General features: G+C 30.1%; 2 protein-coding genes and 1 long non-coding RNA gene across 15 annotated transcripts in view; 1 reads left to right on the forward strand and 2 right to left on the reverse strand.

The window, feature by feature from the left end:
• Nucleotides 1–11,553, reverse strand: part of LOC123273607 (serine/threonine-protein kinase mig-15) — a 30,308-nt gene extending 18,755 nt beyond the window's left edge. For 5 of the 13 annotated variants that reach the window (XM_044741080.1, XM_044741058.1, XM_044741073.1 and 2 more), the window contains exons 1-11: nucleotides 11,116–11,553; nucleotides 10,331–10,946; nucleotides 9,286–9,351; nucleotides 3,797–3,853; nucleotides 2,591–2,635; nucleotides 2,223–2,505; nucleotides 1,930–2,141; nucleotides 1,621–1,849; nucleotides 1,079–1,342; nucleotides 783–961; nucleotides 154–174 (exon numbers count right to left, since the gene is read on the reverse strand). In XM_044741080.1, the coding sequence (XP_044597015.1) occupies nucleotides 154–174; nucleotides 783–961; nucleotides 1,079–1,342; nucleotides 1,621–1,849; nucleotides 1,930–2,141; nucleotides 2,223–2,505; nucleotides 2,591–2,635; nucleotides 3,797–3,853; nucleotides 9,286–9,351; nucleotides 10,331–10,396 (1,422 nt within the window). In that variant the 5' untranslated portion in view covers nucleotides 10,397–10,946; nucleotides 11,116–11,553. The remainder of the gene's footprint in view (nucleotides 1–153; nucleotides 175–782; nucleotides 962–1,078; nucleotides 1,343–1,620; nucleotides 1,850–1,929; nucleotides 2,142–2,222; nucleotides 2,506–2,590; nucleotides 2,636–3,796; nucleotides 3,854–9,285; nucleotides 9,352–10,330; nucleotides 10,947–11,115) is intronic. The other 8 variants (XM_044741105.1, XM_044741098.1, XM_044741088.1 and 5 more) reach the window with 5 other exon arrangements.
• A 1,446-nt stretch (nucleotides 11,554–12,999) lies between these two features.
• On the forward strand, nucleotides 13,000–17,673 carry LOC123275028 (protein kintoun). The gene is made up of 3 exons (XM_044742900.1): nucleotides 13,000–13,733; nucleotides 14,070–15,757; nucleotides 16,850–17,673. The coding sequence occupies exons 1-3, from the start codon at nucleotides 13,203–13,205 to the stop codon at nucleotides 17,202–17,204; spliced, it is 2,574 nt and encodes an 857-aa protein (XP_044598835.1). The 5' UTR covers nucleotides 13,000–13,202; the 3' UTR covers nucleotides 17,205–17,673.
• Nucleotides 17,674–18,920: 1,247 nt separating this feature from the next.
• LOC123275035 lies at nucleotides 18,921–19,401 on the reverse strand. Its single transcript, XR_006511611.1, has 2 exons — nucleotides 19,063–19,401; nucleotides 18,921–18,990 (listed from the first exon to the last, which is right to left on the reverse strand). It is a non-coding gene; the product is annotated as an uncharacterized LOC123275035 (long non-coding RNA).
• Nucleotides 19,402–19,407: the final 6 nt, after the last annotated feature.

Consider the following 19,407-nt stretch of genomic DNA (forward strand, 5'->3'; position numbering starts at 1 on the left):
CTAGTAACATGCAGACCTTATTAAAGAAGATTTAAATTGTTCAGAAAATAAAGAGTATCATTTTTCCATAGATAATAAATCCCATTAATAATAAAATACTATCCAATAAAATAAGTTATCAAAAGCGAGAGGAATAGTGTAGTGTGCTCTTACCTCCGGCCTTCTTGGTGGCAGCTACAGATTACATGTGAACATGGAAAAAAAAGAAAATAAAATAATAAAAAAAAAACGCCAGATACATTTTACGTCGACAGTTATAAAAAAAAAAGATTACTATAGATAGATAGATAGATAGATATAGATCATCGATGCAAATGTATGTGGCTTACGAGTGAGGTAATACGGCGGGGGACTAAATAATTGTATCTCTAATAAAAAAAAAATAGTCGCTTACATGCAGCCACTAATCATATAATATGCCATAGTGTGGAATTAAATTGTACGTGCACTGCATATAGGGAAAATAAACCAGAAAAGTTTATTGTTTAGCAGATAAATACTCAGAGGTGTGTGAATCAAAAATATAAAAGTAGAATCATAGAACGTATTATTATAATAAGAATAATAATTATTTATTTTAAAATACTGCATCATAAGTTCGAACGCTTAGCAGTTTGTCTCAGAAAAGTAAACGTGCATTCGCAGCGTCACCTTGATTTTTTTTTTTTTTTTTTTTTTTTTTCAACTTATCTATTGTCTTTTATTCTATTGCTTTAACAGCTACTTAAAAATAATAACAATGGTAGTAATAACAATGGTAATTGCGACTAAATATAACTTACCATAGGTTTGAAGATATGGCTATTTCGCTGTGGAGCGGCTTGACCACCTGATCCGCCACTGCCAGCTCCACCGGAATTGACTGCTGAGTGATGATTAGACGGTGGAGTTGATACTTTGTGCGGTTGTCTTGGATCGTCACGAGGTGTCGGCGGTAGAGGTCGAGAAGGCGGTTGAGGTTCTATTGCAAAGAATATTTGACCCGAATAAATTTAAACATTCAGCAAATCTTGGTATTTTTCTTTTGTAATTTCATTTTATTAATTTAAATTGCAATGTATTTTTTTTCTTCACATACCGATAAGTCTGTGAGGAATAGCCGGTCGTGCTGGAGGACCAGGTTCTGGAATTTCTCTTTGGCCTCTACTAGACTGTTTCTCTTTGTTCGGATGCGCCGGCTGCTGGGGAATGTCCTGGGTCAACGTTCTACCCTCTTGAATCTGTTGGAAGTTACGGCGTAGAGTATCTCCACCAGGTGCTTGAACGATTGACGATGGTTCACCAGCGAGCGCTGGCTCGTCTTCTTCGTTTTCGCTACCGCTGTACCGATAATCATCTCGTTCTGCGATAATAAAATAATAAATTAAATAAATATATAAAAAATCGTAAATTGATAAAGCTTAAATATGATTAAAAAAAAGATAAATATACACATATAAATAAATTTATTTAGTAAGAATAAGAATAATAATGGATAATGGATAAGAGTTAGTGATTGTTTGATAAATCGGCAAGTAAATATTGCTCAAGAGTTATCAAGTTCGTTGATAGATGGATGAAGATGGGATAGGATGCTTAGTTTATATTATGATAAATAGATAAACGATAAAGTTATCTTACCTTTCTCTTGTTTACGTTTCTTACAACGATCGATGTGGTCTTTCAGCTGTATCCTTACTTGACGCTCCGTTGGTTGGTCCCGGATGAATGGATGCTTTAGTAGCTGCTCTGTATACGGCCTTTGATGATAATCCTTTACTAGGACCGTTTCAATAAAACCGTGAAATTTCTTGGCCCATTTTTTAGATTTTAATCTCGGCGGCATGTTACGTGGAATTAAAAACAGGGCCTGCAATTATTTAGATAACATTAATATGTACTGTTGTTTTTAATTAAATGAAACTATTATAGAGGTAGAATTCAACTTACTCTCATGGGATGTAAATCACAGAGAGGAGGCTGTGATTCGGCCATTTCAAGCGCCGTGATACCGAGAGACCACAGGTCACTCCTATTGTCATAAGTTGCGTCTGGATTTTCATCACATGCGATAACTTCGGGAGCCATCCAGTATGGCGTACCAATAAATGTATTTCTTCTACCGATTGTACGATCTAATTGTGCACTTACACCGAAATCAACTGAAAAAAAAAATTAATTAATAATTAAGTTAATGCATGATATATGTTTAGTTAAATTAAATAAATAAAAAATAACAATACCTAATTTGACTTCGGCGTTGTCTGTTAACAATACATTTTGCCCTTTGATATCCCTATGAATTACTTTATTACTATGAAGGTAGCTGAGTCCTCTTAAAATCTCTCGCGAGATATAAGCGATCCACTCCTCCTTTAAACTTTGGCCTTTTGTTGATTTAACTAAATCAGTGACCGAGCCAGCCCCGCAGTACTCCATAACCAGCCACAGCTGGTCATCTTTCCCGGGTGGTGATTTTTTAACAAAAGCTCCATAATATGTTGCAATATTTCTGTGATTTGAGTACTGAAAAATTAATTAATATTGTTAGATATTTATTAATAAATAATACTTTTTTTTTTTTTATTTAATGAAAATTTTTGTTGCTCACCTTTTTGAGGACATTTATTTCGAGTTTTATTTCTTCTTCTTCGTCCTGCAATAAAACAAACATAGTTATTAAAAAAATTACCATAATTAATATCTTAATAAATGTAAGAAACCGATTAATTAATTAGAAAGTTGAATTTATGAATAGTTAACAAGTTTAATTAAAATATTACAAATGTATATAATTTTGTTTGTCCAACAATTAAAGTCCATGTTAAAAAATAAAAATAGAAAAGCCAGCAAAAAAAGTAAGAGATATGGATTTATAGTTCTTGTAGTTTGTAGTACTAAAGATCATGAAACGATGTTACGTATCAGTCGTTAAGTAGGTAAGTAGAGTCAAGATTAGCTGAGGCGTTATATCAAAGAAAAATGAAATAAAGATTTAGTTTTTTTTTTTTTTTTTTTTTTTTTTTTCTATTTAAATGCTACGATTTGATTCCGTTACTCATTTATGTATTTACGCGCTCGGTTATTTATTTTAATAAATGAATAATTATAAGATTCAATAATTCTTGAGACTGATTAGCATTGTTGCAGTTAGAAATCATATGATCAAGTGATTCGTAATAAAACACGTCATCATTTGTTCAAACGCATACCGGATACAAATAAATGCACACTCATGTGTTGAGATTTAATTTGATGCAGGGTCATCGCTATTTTATGGTAGCATAACATCGCAAAGAGTAGATAGTATTACTGTTGTGTTATTTTGTAATCAACGGGTTTTTTTTCTTAACGGATTAATTGGAAATCGAGAATGTCAGAGAATAATAATAATTAAAAAGAAAGAGAAGTAATGGAGTCATAAAAGCGGCTTCTGTTTAAATTAGATATTCGGTAATCACTAACAAACTCATGAGATTCTCGGAAAATTTTATCTCGAGTATGAGTAATCAGATATGCTGGGTCATTATAGTAAATTATTGTTTCATTATTATCGATGTAAAAAATTGCGTTTAACTTTAGTGATAGTTTAAGTTACATTTAAAAATATAAGTATATTTATAAGTGAGTAATCAAGTCTTTGTAGTCTTATTGGAAAAATTATTTCAACCGCTAAACTTTTAAGCACGATAATTATCGGTATTTTTATGGGGTTTTAATAATGGTAATTAAGAAGGTAAATACGAGATCGGGAGATAAAAATGGAATAAAGGTCATTGACTGAATATTGTTGTATTGGTTAGACAAAGGTCCTCACCTCCGTGACGTCCATAACTTTAATGGCCGCCAGCTGGCCCGTTTTGGTGTGTCGGCCCTGTAAAAAAAATAACAATCATTAGAAATTATAAACTAGATTAATTCTTAGATGATTGGATTATATTTTTCTAACAGAAGCTTAATAACGGATTCTTGTGTCACAAATTTTAAGAGAAAAAATCATAGCTTTAAAAAATTATTTTACAATTACAATAATCATAGTAATAATAATTCTAAAAATTCTAAATAATTACCGAAAAATTTACGCAATAAAAAAAAATTTATTATAAATTCTTCGAAAATTTTATTACTGTCAATTTATACAACGTATATATCTGTAGCGAAAAAAAAATTAATGAGACTCATAAATAAATAAAAAATTCATCAGTAATATTTTTATTAAGCAATATAAATTTATACGGTTGATAAAACGCAGGTACGGAGTGTATTATATACACACAATCTAACGGTGTCTACGTGATGTAAAACAGAGAACGGAGATGCATGAGTAGTTAAACGGAGACGAATAATAATAATAATCATAATCATAATAATAATAATAGCTTATGCACGAATGTATCGAATGTATATTCGATAGCGAATACATATTATGTTATTAAATTAAATATATAGGCATATATAGCCAAACTGTATAATAGTAGACGTGGTATCGGTTTTCATTCATTGTAAACTTTTCAGTACCATCGTAATATCAGACGGCTGTATTATATGTGGTATGTCAAAAGTTTTGAGTTTAAATGTACGGAGCATGGCATATACAGCCTAGCACTGCATGAAATCAAAACCAAACCTTCTTAGTATCACCATAGATATATAGATATATATTTATGCATGTACAAATAAACTATACTCATATATAATTTTATATCCGGAGGCAAATAAGCGTAACATAAGGAAATGAGGATACATTTTTAGGTCTTCGATTTCCGTTATGTCCTTTTCTTTTTTCTTACTTTTATCTTTATTAATAATATATACAGTTTTTACTTTAATAAACGGCCGGTAAACTATATATATATATATATATATATATATATATATATATATATATATATATATATATATATATATATATATATATATATATGTATGTTTATAAATAAATGACAAAAGTATTTTAATTAAAACGATTTATATGTACATATGGAATTTTGTGCAATGATATCCTGACAATATCATACCGATGCATCTAAATGCCGTGTGTCAAATGAAATCGTGTAAAAGTTTGCGCAAGCGCAAATTATTAAATATATATCTATATCTATATATGTGTATATAAATTGCATATACGTTAAGTGTATAAATGTATGGACATATATGTAAAGTATTTGTATTTATATGTATGCATAGAGGTATATATTTGCTATCATTGTCGTTGTCGCGATAACATATAACGTTGAATCGTAGTCGTCTTCGTTGCCGTCAAACACTACACAGTGTCATCGGCCTCAAGCTACACAATACTCCAATACTTGTATGTATGTATGTATGTATGTATGTATGTATGTATGTATGTATGTATGTATGTATGTATGTATCCATATACATATATACGCATGAAATACACGTGTGACGGTGTAAACCAACCGTCTAGGGGACTCCAATCTCCCCACGATACGAGCTTTCTCTCTCTCTTTCCCTCATACTTGGTTAAACTCTATCATACGAATACAGTCGACGCTCTCTGTATTGGACCTCTCTGTATTTGACCGCTCTCTGTATTTGACCACATTCTTCCTCTGTATTTGACGATTTTACACAGCTCTTATGGACAAGAACGAGTCAAATACAGAGAATGGTCCTGTACGGGTGAGTCAAATACAGAGAGCGTTGACTGTACGTATACTTATACTATTTTCTTGATTCTCTCTTTATACATATTACTTGTCGTCTACTCGTCTTTCCTCTCGCTTTTCCTCCTATCCACCGTACTCACTGATAAACCCAAGTACTGCGGTAAAATTCAAGTCCATCACTTACACATCACATCATGAAATAAAATACATAATGTAATGTGTAATGTGTCTCAACTCGTTTTATTTTAAAAACGACACATTTGAAGCTCAAGTGTACTCGTCAACAATCCACATTATATATTATTATCATTATTATTTTTTTATCCTGGAGTTTCAAGTGCCGGGATGTAAAAGAGTAGTTAAATAAAATAAAAATAATGAATTTAATTTTTTTATCAGCCATTTGTCGGGGAAAAAAAAACTAAAAATTAAACTTAACTGAATTAAATTATTCAATTAAATAGTAAATATTTTTTTCAGCAATTTTAATAAAAAGAAATAAAGCTAATAATTAATTAAAAAAGTGCAGCGGATTAAAGTATATAATACTTAAGAATATATTAAAACATGAATATTTAAAATTTAATCTTCTTGATAATATAATGAATAATAAATTAATAATATATATAGTACTATAAGTTAACCGCGATAAAATAAATCCTTCATTTCTTATTAATCAACTCCTTGGCTAAACTTTGAACTCTCAAAGTAAAATAACTAAAAGGAAAAAAAAAAAATAACTCCATTTTAAATCGGAAGTCTTGTGCAGCGAAAGCTACGAGAAATTCTCTCATGCCTCTCTCTACTTCCCCCTGAGAACAATCATTAGTTTCAATATACCGGATAGAGGTTGTCAGGTCGTTGACTTATATTTTGGCACCGCTACTTTGTTTTACTTTTAATTTTCCCAAACGCCTTATAAACCACCTCCGCTATTTCTCTTCCTCGTTATTCACTCATACCCTTGCCTTGTTAAAGCTGATCATCTCTAACTTTAAATAAAACCCGTACCAATGACATCTTCGGGGAGTAAATCGTTCGCTAGCTAATAGAATGCCCACGCAAAATTTAATATTTATTACAATCATTTTTTAACTCAATAAAATACTTAAATTAAACTTCTCAGACACACAATACATCAGTAATAATCTATGAAACATTATTTTTGTTATTTAAATGTGCAGCGTCAAGCTTCTCCTGTTTCTATGGTATAATTCAGAGAAGCCCCAAGAATAATGGCTTCACAATGCACAATATACACTTGACTACTGTCTTTAAGTCTTCATTTTTATGTATATAAATATAGATATATATTTTATTAAGTCGTCCCCACGCATTACAAGGACGAGAAGCACAAGGTAAAATTTTTTCAAGGTGAATCATCACACACAGACATATTATTCCTTATACAATAAATTTATACATATATACAGTAAATATTTTTTTTTTCATTTTCTATACTTCTCAAGACGACACAATACACGTGAGAGCGACTAGCTTTTTTAATCTTCACATGAGACTTACATTATTAGTCACCATCGACCGAACGATCGCCCCCGTAATTTTTCAACCGATCGATCAAAGTCTTTTTTATTTAAAATATCTATCTGTCCGTTGATTATTATAAATTAACCAGGACATTCCAGGAAAGTTTAGTTATAAATATAGATACGGTTGACATTGATGGGGAATAAAAATGAAAAAAAAAAAAAACAATAATTATAAACCCCACTGTTTATAAATATAAAAAAAATAAAGAAGAAGAAGAAAAATAAAATGATAAAGATGAAAAAAAAAAACTAAGTGCTAGTAAATTTATTTTAATTAAATTGACGATGCCAGAGGTCGGGAAGTTGCGAGGAAAATTTTCTCTTGTGCTTCTCATCGTTCTCGGTACCGCATAATATGTGATGTGGATATGCACACACGATACGATGCATGCGAGCTATTTTGCCCCTCGCAAATATCCGGAAATAGAACACGACGACCACGGGCATTGCGAACTTGACGTCGTAAGAGTTTAAGAGGAGAAGAGTAAGAGGGAACAGAGGGAGAAAGAGAGGATAAAAAATAATTTAAAGAAAAGAAAAATAAAGTTAAGAAGAAAGAGAGTGAGTGGACTGTTGCCTACAAGATGAAAAGTATCAATGGCAAACTCTACTCTACTCGCAATGATACTTGAAACTAAAATACACCTTTGATATAATTTTTTTTTTTTTATTTTTTTAGGTCGATCGATAATTTTATGCTGTACTTTGTGGCCTTTTAAAAAAAATTCATTGTGTATCTAAAGGCTTTTATTTTTAATACTTTTTTTGGTTATTTTTCATAAAGTTGTTTTTGGAGGAATGAATATACCGGAGAGAGAATTATGAGAAGAAAATTGTAGTACCATAGAACAAGATGTAATAAACGTCACCAACAAAACATAAGGAAGAATAAGAATTAATAGTGTAAAATTTTAAGTACAAGTAAAGTACAGCACAGTAGTGCAGTTGAAAGTTGAGGAAGACAACATTTTAAGTAGTAATATAATAAGTAGACAGTGTACTCGTGTAATGTAGTGTACCGGTGTTTAGTTGTGTAGTCTTGGGTAGTAAAGTTTCGCGGTTCAGTTGCTAGTACCGGTGATACACTAGTACGGATGGGTGAGTCTATCATGAGAGCAAGTAAAGACAGAAGAGACAACTAAAACGTCGGCGACGAAGATGACAACGTGCGTGCGTGCAAGAGTAGTAGTTACTTTTATATACTTTTAATACGTCTTTCTCTCTTTTTTTTTTCTCAGCGTCTCTCGGTGGTACCAAACTCGCGTGGGAGTTATACCGCATGCCAGCGTTTTTCTCTTCGACTTGGCCATACAATATTTCAAATTTTTTGTTCTTCTCCTTTGATCAAACGAAATCTTTGTACGCAAAAAAATAAAAATAAAAATAACTTAGCCACAAGTTGATTAAAAAATTTAATTTTTACTCCAAACTGTATCGATATACATTTATAAAAAAATCAAGTTATACTGATTAAAAAAGATAAAAATAAATGAAACAAAACGATTTTAGTATAAGCTGTTGAAAGATTTGTTTGACGGAATAAAAGATAAAGTGATTAAACCGAATGTTGAGAGATAAAAAAATGATAAGTAAAAAATTTAATATCACTGAACTACTGTTGCGACATCCATGAATGACACACAGATCATACGGTGCATTTATTTTTTATGAATGATACATTCGCGTAAAAGCTTTATAACTCTCCGGTTAATAGAGAGAAATTTTTTTTCCTCTATATATCAAACGACCCAGTACTAATGCTTTTAAAAAATAAAAAAAAAATTTTTCTACCCGTATATGTTATGAAAAATAATAAAGTCTCCACTCAACCTGAAATCGTAACCGGTGCATATTGTATTGACCGGCGAATCGCCTACATTGAAAAAAGAAACGAGTAAATAAATAGCAATAACAACAATAATAACTCGTCAGACACGTTTTCAAGTAGTAAGCAACTTTCATGAAACATTCAACACGCGTATACGTATAAACGCACCAAAATATCGCGGTATGACAAACCGGAAGTCTCTGTGTAACAATTTCATTCTCTTGATACAGTCAACCAAAAAAAATTTTTTTAAATAGATTAATATTAAAAATATTAAAAATTTTGAGCATCTCACCTTGTAAACTTGACCGTAAGTTCCATTGCCAACGACCTCGATGAGCTCGAAGATACCCGCTGGATCCTGTAGACAAATATATTAATATATTATTAACATAACTAATGAATGCATTGACCATATAATAAATATATTTGTTATGTTAAATGCATGTTCATAGCATTATATTCCCAGGATAGCAAGTCAAAGGCAGCATATTTCATAGACATATTGATGACGCATATCCAAAGAATGACTGTGTCTCTTAACACTTGCCTTGCCTGCCTGCCTGGCTGTATTGCCTTCTTGATTCTACTACTACATTATTCTGATTAAGTCAACCGACAATTCTCGTGAATAACCGGACTTTGTATCTAATCTAGAATAGGATATATTCACTACTCTAGCATATTCCATATCTAAATTTATAAGTACATCTATGTATATATACGATAGTAATATAAAAATATTATTATAATTAATAATGACAATAGTAAAAAATAATGATGCTGGTAGACGAGAAATCATCCGTGTCAATGACGATTAAAAATGACAATGATCGACAAGTACCATCAGCTTCTTTAAATCCAATCATCACTCATTGCTCCAGATTCTTGTTTAACTCTAATGCAATTCAACATTCTTAACACGTTTTCACGTATCTAGTATCTAGTACATACCAAACCTACTATTACCATTTATAAATAAATATTCTATAATTTAAGTTTTAAATAAAATAATTGATTAGCATATACGTAATATAAACAAAAAAAATAAAAAAAAGCCGGGCTATCACAACAATTAAAAAAACTTTCCCCTTCGAAACAGATAAGACCGTAAATAATTACGCACAACTGATAAAGATATTTAAAGTAAAGACTAACAATTAAATCCTAAGCAAAAAAAAAAATAAAAATCGAGTGACAGAAAATGTCTGAGTTTACGGAGTTGAAAAATAAAACTGGATAGTGAATTTAGGTGATAAAATACAAAAGTTGTTTAGTTAATTTAAATAAAAAAATTAGGTAGGATAATCTGTAATGTCATGTAAATAAATATAATATACCTTGAGTGCATTCAAGTCGATGTCGTCGAGCGAGCAGTTAACGCTCGGTGCCAAATTATGCGCCATCTTGATACACGACTCGTGTTCTCTTTCTCTCTCTGTTGTATTAAATCCTCAATATTCGCCTTCTCTCCCGCACTCTTTCTTTTTCCAGCACTAGATTTCTATCTAACTAAAATCTCTACTAAAGCACACAACTATTTCACCCGCACAGCACGATTAAAAATCACTACCCAAAAAATTATTATTATTATCACTTAAATAATAATAATAATAACAATGATAACACAAGACCGTCTTGTAAGTAAATAAAGTAAAACCCGTGTGATGAGGGTTACTATTTAGCGTTAATAAAACACGTTTAAAATTTGTATATAATATATAAGACACGCCCGACACACCCGCAGAAGGGCCCAAGAGTATTTATATTTTGTTTCAAATATTATTTACTCCTTTTTCTTTAGTTTAAGTATAAAATGTGACGGGCAATACCGCGCACGGGTCTCGTCCCCGCCTCTACAACACTGTCTGTCTGTCCGTTCTCTATATTCAACAGCAACAGCAGCCTCTCTCAATCTTCCCGTTGACTCTATCTCGTAGGATATCACACACACAACTGAAACAAATATGTACACATAAGATTCAATACAACAGTTGAGATATTTTTTTACAGTAACTTAAATAAATAAATAAATAAATAAATAAATCTACAATATAATACAATGCACTAAATCAAGATAAACTTTTTAATTAAAAAAATATTTTATTTGTTTTGTATTGGAGACCTTGTACGTTGGTTGACGTTCAGACTCGCAGATGATGTTGATGATTTTGGTCATTGATGATTCTGGATGCTGGCCGAACGCCGCGTCAAGTCACACCCGGAGTCGCACATGGCGAATAATTCCATGAAAACTCCGCACACTCTCAACAGAATGCAATTGATAACGACATGTACATGCAGGCAGGAGGTATAACACAAATGTCCTAGTCCTGCTCCCGTGCTGACGTCCCGAGCAACTTGTGCATATATCCAAACTCTGGCACGTCTTGTCTTACTCTGTTACTTTTCTCTCACTCAGCTCTCCACACACTCGATGGAGAGGCCTTGAAAGTTTGCTTGGCTAGTTTATACACTTGGTTGTTATATTACTTGTTAGTTGGGTCTTGAGCTTGATGGTACATATACATACGATGGCTGGTTCCCCCCCACGAGGACTAACTTAATCATGTAGACAGCGCCTCTGGCGTTTGTTTAATTATTTCAACCGTTGGTAATAAAGTTCCTCAACATTTATTTATACTTGTCCATTGTTACTTGTTCTGCGCTTTTGTTTATAAACATCACAGTGTTTTGAGAGAGTTATGAGTGTATGTTCATACGTGAGTGTGAGTTTTAAGATTATTTGTTTACACAATTGCTAATTTTTGACAGCTGAAAAGCGATCTCTGACGGCCAGTTGATGAATCTCGCCGAAAGATATACCAGCTGTGTTTATGTCGATCTGTGTAATTATCCACATGTGTGTGAGTGACTTTCAACAGAAAATTTATGTTAGTGTCATCTAGATAATTATCCTGTAATTACTCGGAGAATCAGCTGATTTTATTACCCATAAATAGTGATAAATTTTTTCGAGCGCATGCGCTAATAAATTTAAATTTCGCGCGCTTACTTATTAAATTTATTTAGCTGCTAGAAATTTTATTGCTAAGTTATTATGTGTAAAAACGATAAAAACATGTTATTAAATGTATATACAAGCTTTAGAATTATATATTTTTAAAAAATTCTGATAATAAAACAAAAGTAACGATAGTTTTCTTTTTTTTTTTCTGTGTGCATCCTCGTATTCTTGACATTAAAGATAAATTAATAACTATTTTATTATAAAAAATTTCACTGTATTAAAATTTAACTAGTTTTATTATTAGAAAAAAAATAGATAAAATATTTACACTTAACTTTTAAGATATAAATAATTTTTTTCATATTTTTATTAATTTCGTTTTTTCATTAGATTTTTGATTTTTTCATTAGTGAAAAATTTACCAACTTAAATGTAATAAATTTATGGAAATTAAGTTAGCCGACATCTAAAAATTTATAGAATTTTTTTTTATTTAAAAAATCATTACAGAAAAATGAAAAAAATTTTTTATTTGCAAAAAACTTGAAAAACTATAAGTGGAATTTTTTAAAAATATTTTTTAGTTCTAATTTAATAAATGAAAAATAATCAAAAAATTAAAAACGTAGGCTAACTTTAGTATTATAATAAATTTTATTTATTTCTAAATGACATTAAAATTGGCAAACACTTGACAATTTTTATTTTTTTTAGATAGAATTTTTAAAATAAATTTTTTTTGATATATATTAATTAAAAAATTATTAAATATTATCAGAAGTCTTTCAACTTCAGTATCATATATATAAAATATTTTAATAAATTATAATTATAATTATTATTTATAAATAATCATTTATTATTATTAGAAATAAATAACTAGTGACAACAGTAGTTTAAAATAGTTACTTAACTGCTCAATTGATAAAACAGGTATCTTTTTTTAAATTCTTATCTTGATGGGCATGCGCAAACTGTAATAAGGTAAGTTCACATACAATAAAAATTATATTATTTAAATAATTGAATAAAAATTTATAAATTTGCGTTTTTCAATCACTTTCAAGTTGAATAATTACAAAACCTCGCTTTTGGATAGTTGACAACCAAATCGCTGAAACTATGAATCGAAAGTAACATATATCGATAGCCATCGATTATACAATTTATTTAAAGACCAGAAGCAGCAGCGGCAGTAGTACAAGTGTTATTGAGTGTATTTGTAAACAGTTACCCGGAAAATGGATGCCTGTGACATACAACAAGATAATTGGAACGAGTTAGAAGTTACAAGAGAAGAGTTTGATAAATTAAATGAGTGTTTAAAAAAGGATGAATTTAGAAAATTGTTTATTGAGTATGCTGAAGAAGTGTCAAATCCTGAAAATCGCAAATTATATCAGGAAGAAATAAAAAAACTTGAACGTGAACGTGGCGTTGATGTTACATTTGTAAACCCTGAGCCGGGTTACGTCATAAAGACTAGTTTAAATGGTGATAAAAAATGTTTTATTAATATAAGTAAAAACGATTGTGTTGGCAAGCCGACAAGTCAGCCCTCGTATAATGCTGACAGTGGACATCGCGGATTGGAGTGGTCAATTCCGCATACCCTTGCACCACCGCGAGATGACCTCGATAAAAAAAATTCACGTTGTACTGTTTTTGACGTTGTTTTTAATCCTGACACACTGTATTTAGCATCGAAAAATCCAAGATTTAAAGACATTGTCAATAATACAGCGTTGGATAGTATTGAAAAAAATTTTAAGGTGAGTGACCTCCATCAGAAAGATGATTTTAGTCACGAGCTATATTATAGAGCCGGCACTGACGGCGTTGCTACGCGGCCATCGAATTTGCTAGAATTATTATTCTCTGCACTATAGTTACTGTTATTTTTTTTTTTTATAATTTTATTTTCATTCAATGTCCTTGAAAATAATACTTGATGATTTTTAATCATATAATTATAAATTTTATCGTCAATTAACGTGTAATTTCTGATAAGTAAAATCGATTAAAGATACGGTTTTATAAATATTACTGTACATGATAATTGTTATTTAATTTAATAATCAAGTACTAAATGATATTTTTTTTCCCAGGTGAAATTAGATCGAAAAAATCTTAAATTTCCAAAGATTAATTTCAAAGGAACGAGCCAATCAAGTGTCATAAGGAAAGAATGCGAAAAATCGTCAGAGTCAACTGAAGAATCTCAAGAGTATGAACCAGAAATTTATCAAAAATTAATCACGAGTTACGACGAAGCGCGTGAAAAGTACAACAAAAAAGTATTGGCCCCCGAAAAACAGTCACGACCGATACCAGCCACAAAGTATTTTAATAATAATAAAATATCAAGTCCTGAAGACGTCCAATACGCGACTCCTAAATTTGTAATAAAACATCAGACGGATTTAGATCTTCAAGACTTTAGAAATGCAAAGAACTCAAAAATGTATGCAACAGTACCGAAAAAATTGGTTATTATAATTGATTTGCCACTGTTGCGTAGTGCGGGCGATGCGACGTTGGACGTGCAGGAGCGTTTGTTGAGTCTAATTAGCGAGAAACCAGCAAAGTATCGGCTGGAGCTTCCGTTGCCTTATCACGTTGACCCAAATCATGGGAATGCAAAGTTTGATACGAGTAAAAAAAAATTAACAGTAACACTGCCAGTTATTAGAGAGGTCGTTAAACTCTCTGAGGTCACCAGATATGACAGTGGAGTTGAGAGCGATCATTCTCCAGCTATTTCTGAGTCATCAAGCATCGATACCGATGACTCTAAAATTAATTTCGACGATTTACAACCAATCGTTGATAATCTAGAGGCTTCCAATGGTTTGATAAGTGAAATTACATCAGTGGATTGTGATAAAATAAATTTAAATGCCACTGATCATCATAAGATAAAAACAACAACAGACATTGAATCAATTATCAATACCAATATCACGTATTCACTTCCGCATTTAAATTGTAATTTTTATGATGATACGATAGCGCTAGTTATCGACGTTAAAAATGTTGACGCTAACTCAATTCGTTATAAATTTTTGAACAACAATACGGCTATAAGTATCGTATTGGTGTCTATTGGTGCAGGTTTTTTCCCCGTTAACTATGCATTGTTTTTAAAACTAGATCAGGGGTCATCATTTGATGCGGATACTATCAATGTTGAGCCCTGGGATAACAATGTTATTGTCAGTGTTGTAATGAAAAACGCTGAAAAAATGACTCATTATTTTGTTGGATTAAATCAAGAATTCATGGAGGCACGAGATGTGCCTCATAGAATATCTTTTACTAAAAAATATGAGGCTTTTTTAAAAACTAAAGATGAAGAATTGCAAGCGGCTAACAAAGTTGGCGCTCAAGTCGACCGTCCTCAAGATAGTGAGCAAGTTACTGATGGCCGAGATAATGATGATGCTGGCAATCATCATCATATAGATTCGGATGATGAGTGTTCTGAAACGGGGGTTAATGATAAAAAAAAGAGGGAATGCTTGAAGAAGTGCAGGTCTATTTCTGAAAGCAGTGGCGATGAGCTTCCAGATAGTAGCAATATAAATAAAGGTACTAAATCGCGAGGTATTTTAAAGTACGGGCGAGGTAATTTTTCTAGATCTGTTTCGGAATCGAGTATTGATGATACTACTGGATTGGTATCGTCAATTGACTTTAATTATGACTCAGTACAAGAGCATTATTCAGAATCTGACTGCTGCAGTTTGAAAAAGACTGTTCGATTTAATGATGTTGTCTCCAGACAATTGTTCAGGTAATTTTTTATTAAATTAAATATTTAATTTTTTATTAGTGTAATATGTAAATATTTAATGAATAATTTATAAATGAACTTGACTGTAATTAATATGGATTGATTAGATAACATGAATTATTAAATTATTAAGTTATACACGGAAAGAAAAAAAGTTTTGAGTCAAGAAAATATTAAGGTAGTACGATCACCAGGGCAACTTTTGATAAAAGGCTTGATTTTTTTTTAGTATGAAGTTTAAATATGTCTAAATAAATTCCGAAAATTTAAAAGAAATTGTTCGATTATTTAAATAAATAATTAACTTTAAAGTTGAGCAATTTGAGATTGGTCTTATGGGGTAACTTACAAACATTTATACATTTCTGTATTTTTCTCATAAAACTGTCGGTGAATATTTTTAAAAAACCTAAATATATTATTGATAAATTTAATTCAAAATAATTTACACTTGCCCGAATAATTAAAGTGTATCAATTAAAAGAAAAATAAATATCGGCATTAGCCAATGTTAAATGTATATCTTTAATCTACATTAGGGTAGCCCAAAAAAAACCGACTATTTTTTTTTTTTAGTCTCGAGTGAAAAAATGTCAGTTTTTGATGTTTTAAAAGCCCTCTTCAAAGGACACCTCAAAAAAAAATTTTTAAGAGGTCGCTCCAAATTTTTTTAAAATTCAAAAATCGAATTTTTTTTCTCGTTACGGTATAATTTTATAGACCAAAAAAAAAATAAGTTTCTGAAAGTTTCAGTTCAAAATTTAAATTTTGAAAGGTCGCTCATAATCTTTTTTTTTTCTCTAATTAATTATTATTTAGAGTCGGTTTTAACTGCTGTGGTAATATCCCCACCCCGCCTAGCGCTCGTACTACCTTAAGAAAGATTGAAAATTTCTTGAACAAAGTTAAATTTTTTTAAGCCAAGAAAATTTTTTCTTGCTCCAAAATAACTTCGGTCTTCCTTATAATTTTTTTGGTTCAAGAAATTTTTTTTTTCTGTGTAAATTAATTATTCTGAGAAACACTGGTATATGATGTTAAACTCCCGATAAACATGTAAATAATATAATTAACTGAATTTAATAATTACAGGTCTAATTCAAGTATCTTGGGGCGCCGAAAAAAGAACCAGCGAAAATTGCGTAAGAAGAAACAGGCGCACGAAAGACGCATGAGTGAGAGTGAAAATTCCGAGACTGAAGATCGCGACAAGTACAAAGTAAATGCTACTAATGAAAATAACAAAGGCGAAAAGGCTGTGGACAATAATGTAAAGTCAATTCTTAATCGAGATAAATTATCGAATCATAAATTATCTGATCAGGAAAATAATTATAATTATAACAAAAGTGATAACGGATTAAAATCACAAGTCAACGATATCGATATCAAAAATTTAGATCTAACCGAATTCAAAAACGATTTAATTTTTGACCTCGATATTTAAATGAGATAAATATATATATATATTTTTTTTTTTCAATCTCATTTATATTTTGCACGATCGTACTATTGAGTGATAATTAAATATCCAAATGGAGAAGTGATTAATTTTTTTTATGTGATTTATTGTAGCCATTACGGAACATTCCCCGTGATTAATTATGATTACATTTATTATATTTCTTTTTTTTTCATTTTTTAAATCATGCACGTTTTACATTATCAATATATATTATTACTGAGTATATTTAAAAAAATATATGTATTTGTAAAACATTTATAATATTTATAGTCCAGCATGTGACTATAAGAGTTTTACATCCGATTGTTAGAGAGTATATCGTACTATTGATTAGTAATCATGAAATTTATCAAGTTTTTTTGACTTATTAGTATAAAAATATATCAAGCAAATAGGTCCGTATTTTTCAATTTTACAACGATTGTAGTAAGTTCCAATATATAATAAATAAATCTCGTTAAAGTGAAAATTTTAAATATCAATTACTCACATTTATTCCTACCAAATCTTCCTTAATTTTGATTTAATTTTTAATTTGGATAAAAAGAATTAGGAAAACGATTGACCCTAAAAGCCATCCCTGCAAATTCTCGCTCATTTCATACTTCAGCGCTCAAAATTGCACTTATAACTTGTTATAACTTATAACAAACCAATAACTTCCCAACTTTTGAAAATTTTCAATTTTCTTAGCGGGAAGTTAAAAATTTTAATTATGTATTATTAAAAAAATACTATAGATAAATGAAAGCTTTTTTTTTATTTTTTAAGTATTATTTTCATAATACTTGGCGAATGATCTTTTTTGTAATTATAAATTATACAGACAAATCGTTGATAAAAAAATTAAAAATTTTTTATTAATTAAATTAAGAAAAATATTTCCAACTGTCGATATAAAAATTGGGTAATTCTAAATATATATATTATATATATACAGTACTCAAGTATATACGAAAAAAATTGCTTACAGGTGGTAATGTTTTCAAATCTTAATTGATGACTCTTAGCTTACCGTGACAAGGTATCATTGTTAATTCGAATTTATGTAATTGTAGGATCCTGCTTAGTGAAACGACATTGTTGAAAAATTATAGCAGACATCTAAAAAAATCATGATACCAGGCTAAAAGACTTCTTATAATTCCTATAAATTTTTAAACAAAGGAATGATTAAAATTAATTAGTGAAAAAAAATTTTCATGTAGGAATTAATAAGATAATTTAAATAATATTTTTTCATAGTATTTTTTTTTTAAAACCCCTAAAACTGTCAAGAGCATATATGCTCATTTCATTATCATAAAAAATCTCGTAGATAAATTTCAGCCTGACAAAAAGTAAGGATAAAATTATGACTGGTGAGAATTTCGTAAGTCCATGATTTTTTTTTTTTTTTTAAAGTGAATAATTCCTCATTGAATATCATAAAACTGAAATTTATAAAGTTGACATAAATATGATGATTTTGAAAAAAATATTGAAGATCAAAAGGAGTAATTTTTTACAAAATGAAAAGGGTTTTTTTTCATCGAGTCATCGTCAAGGTATTTAATAATCTTTTTTACTAAAATTACAAAACTGTATAACAATGAAATTATACTCTATAAAATTTTTTCTACATAGATATATTTAAAAAAATCAGTTGTAACCAACATTAAATTATTTACCAATCTTTATCGTTGGTATTCTTTTTTCACATTGAGCTTCGCCAAAATTACGCAAAATTTCTTAAAAGTGTGAAGTAACTCATTGTTGTTTGAAAAATCTTTTGTGAAAAAAAAATCGTTAATATATGTAATTAGTTGTTTACAAACTTGAGCTTTCTCATGTTTCATACCTTAGTCATTTGCTCACGATTAAGAGTTACAATGTTGTAAGCAGTAAATTTGAATTCTTTGATTGCACTTAGTTCTCCGTGTATTAATAGTGAGTTTTCTACATTTTTTTATAACTTTGAAAGTCTTCATTTTTTTTTTTTTTTACTTAGATAAATAACAAAAATGCTGGTGAGATTGAATAATCTTCATAATATTTGATGAACTTCAATTCAACAATAATGCAAGTCAGGATTCAAAATTGTTACATAGGAATTTTATTATTTCATATTTAATTCAGAATAAGGGTGAGTTTTTTTTTCACAAGCTTACACTGATTATTTGAACTTTGTGATTTTATCATTTTC

This window comes from Cotesia glomerata, linkage group LG1 (assembly GCF_020080835.1).
Source record: "Cotesia glomerata isolate CgM1 linkage group LG1, MPM_Cglom_v2.3, whole genome shotgun sequence".
NCBI classification, from domain to species: domain Eukaryota; kingdom Metazoa; phylum Arthropoda; class Insecta; order Hymenoptera; family Braconidae; genus Cotesia; species Cotesia glomerata.

Coding starts and splice junctions, on each gene's coding strand:
- LOC123275028 (XM_044742900.1), top strand. CDS start 13,203: ATGGATGCCTGTGACATACAACAAGATAATTGGAACGAGTTAGAAGTT. Junction 13,734..14,069: donor GTATTGAAAAAAATTTTAAG/GTGAGTGACCTC, acceptor TTTTTTTCCCAG/GTGAAATTAGATCGAAAAAA. Junction 15,758..16,849: donor GTCTCCAGACAATTGTTCAG/GTAATTTTTTAT, acceptor TAATAATTACAG/GTCTAATTCAAGTATCTTGG.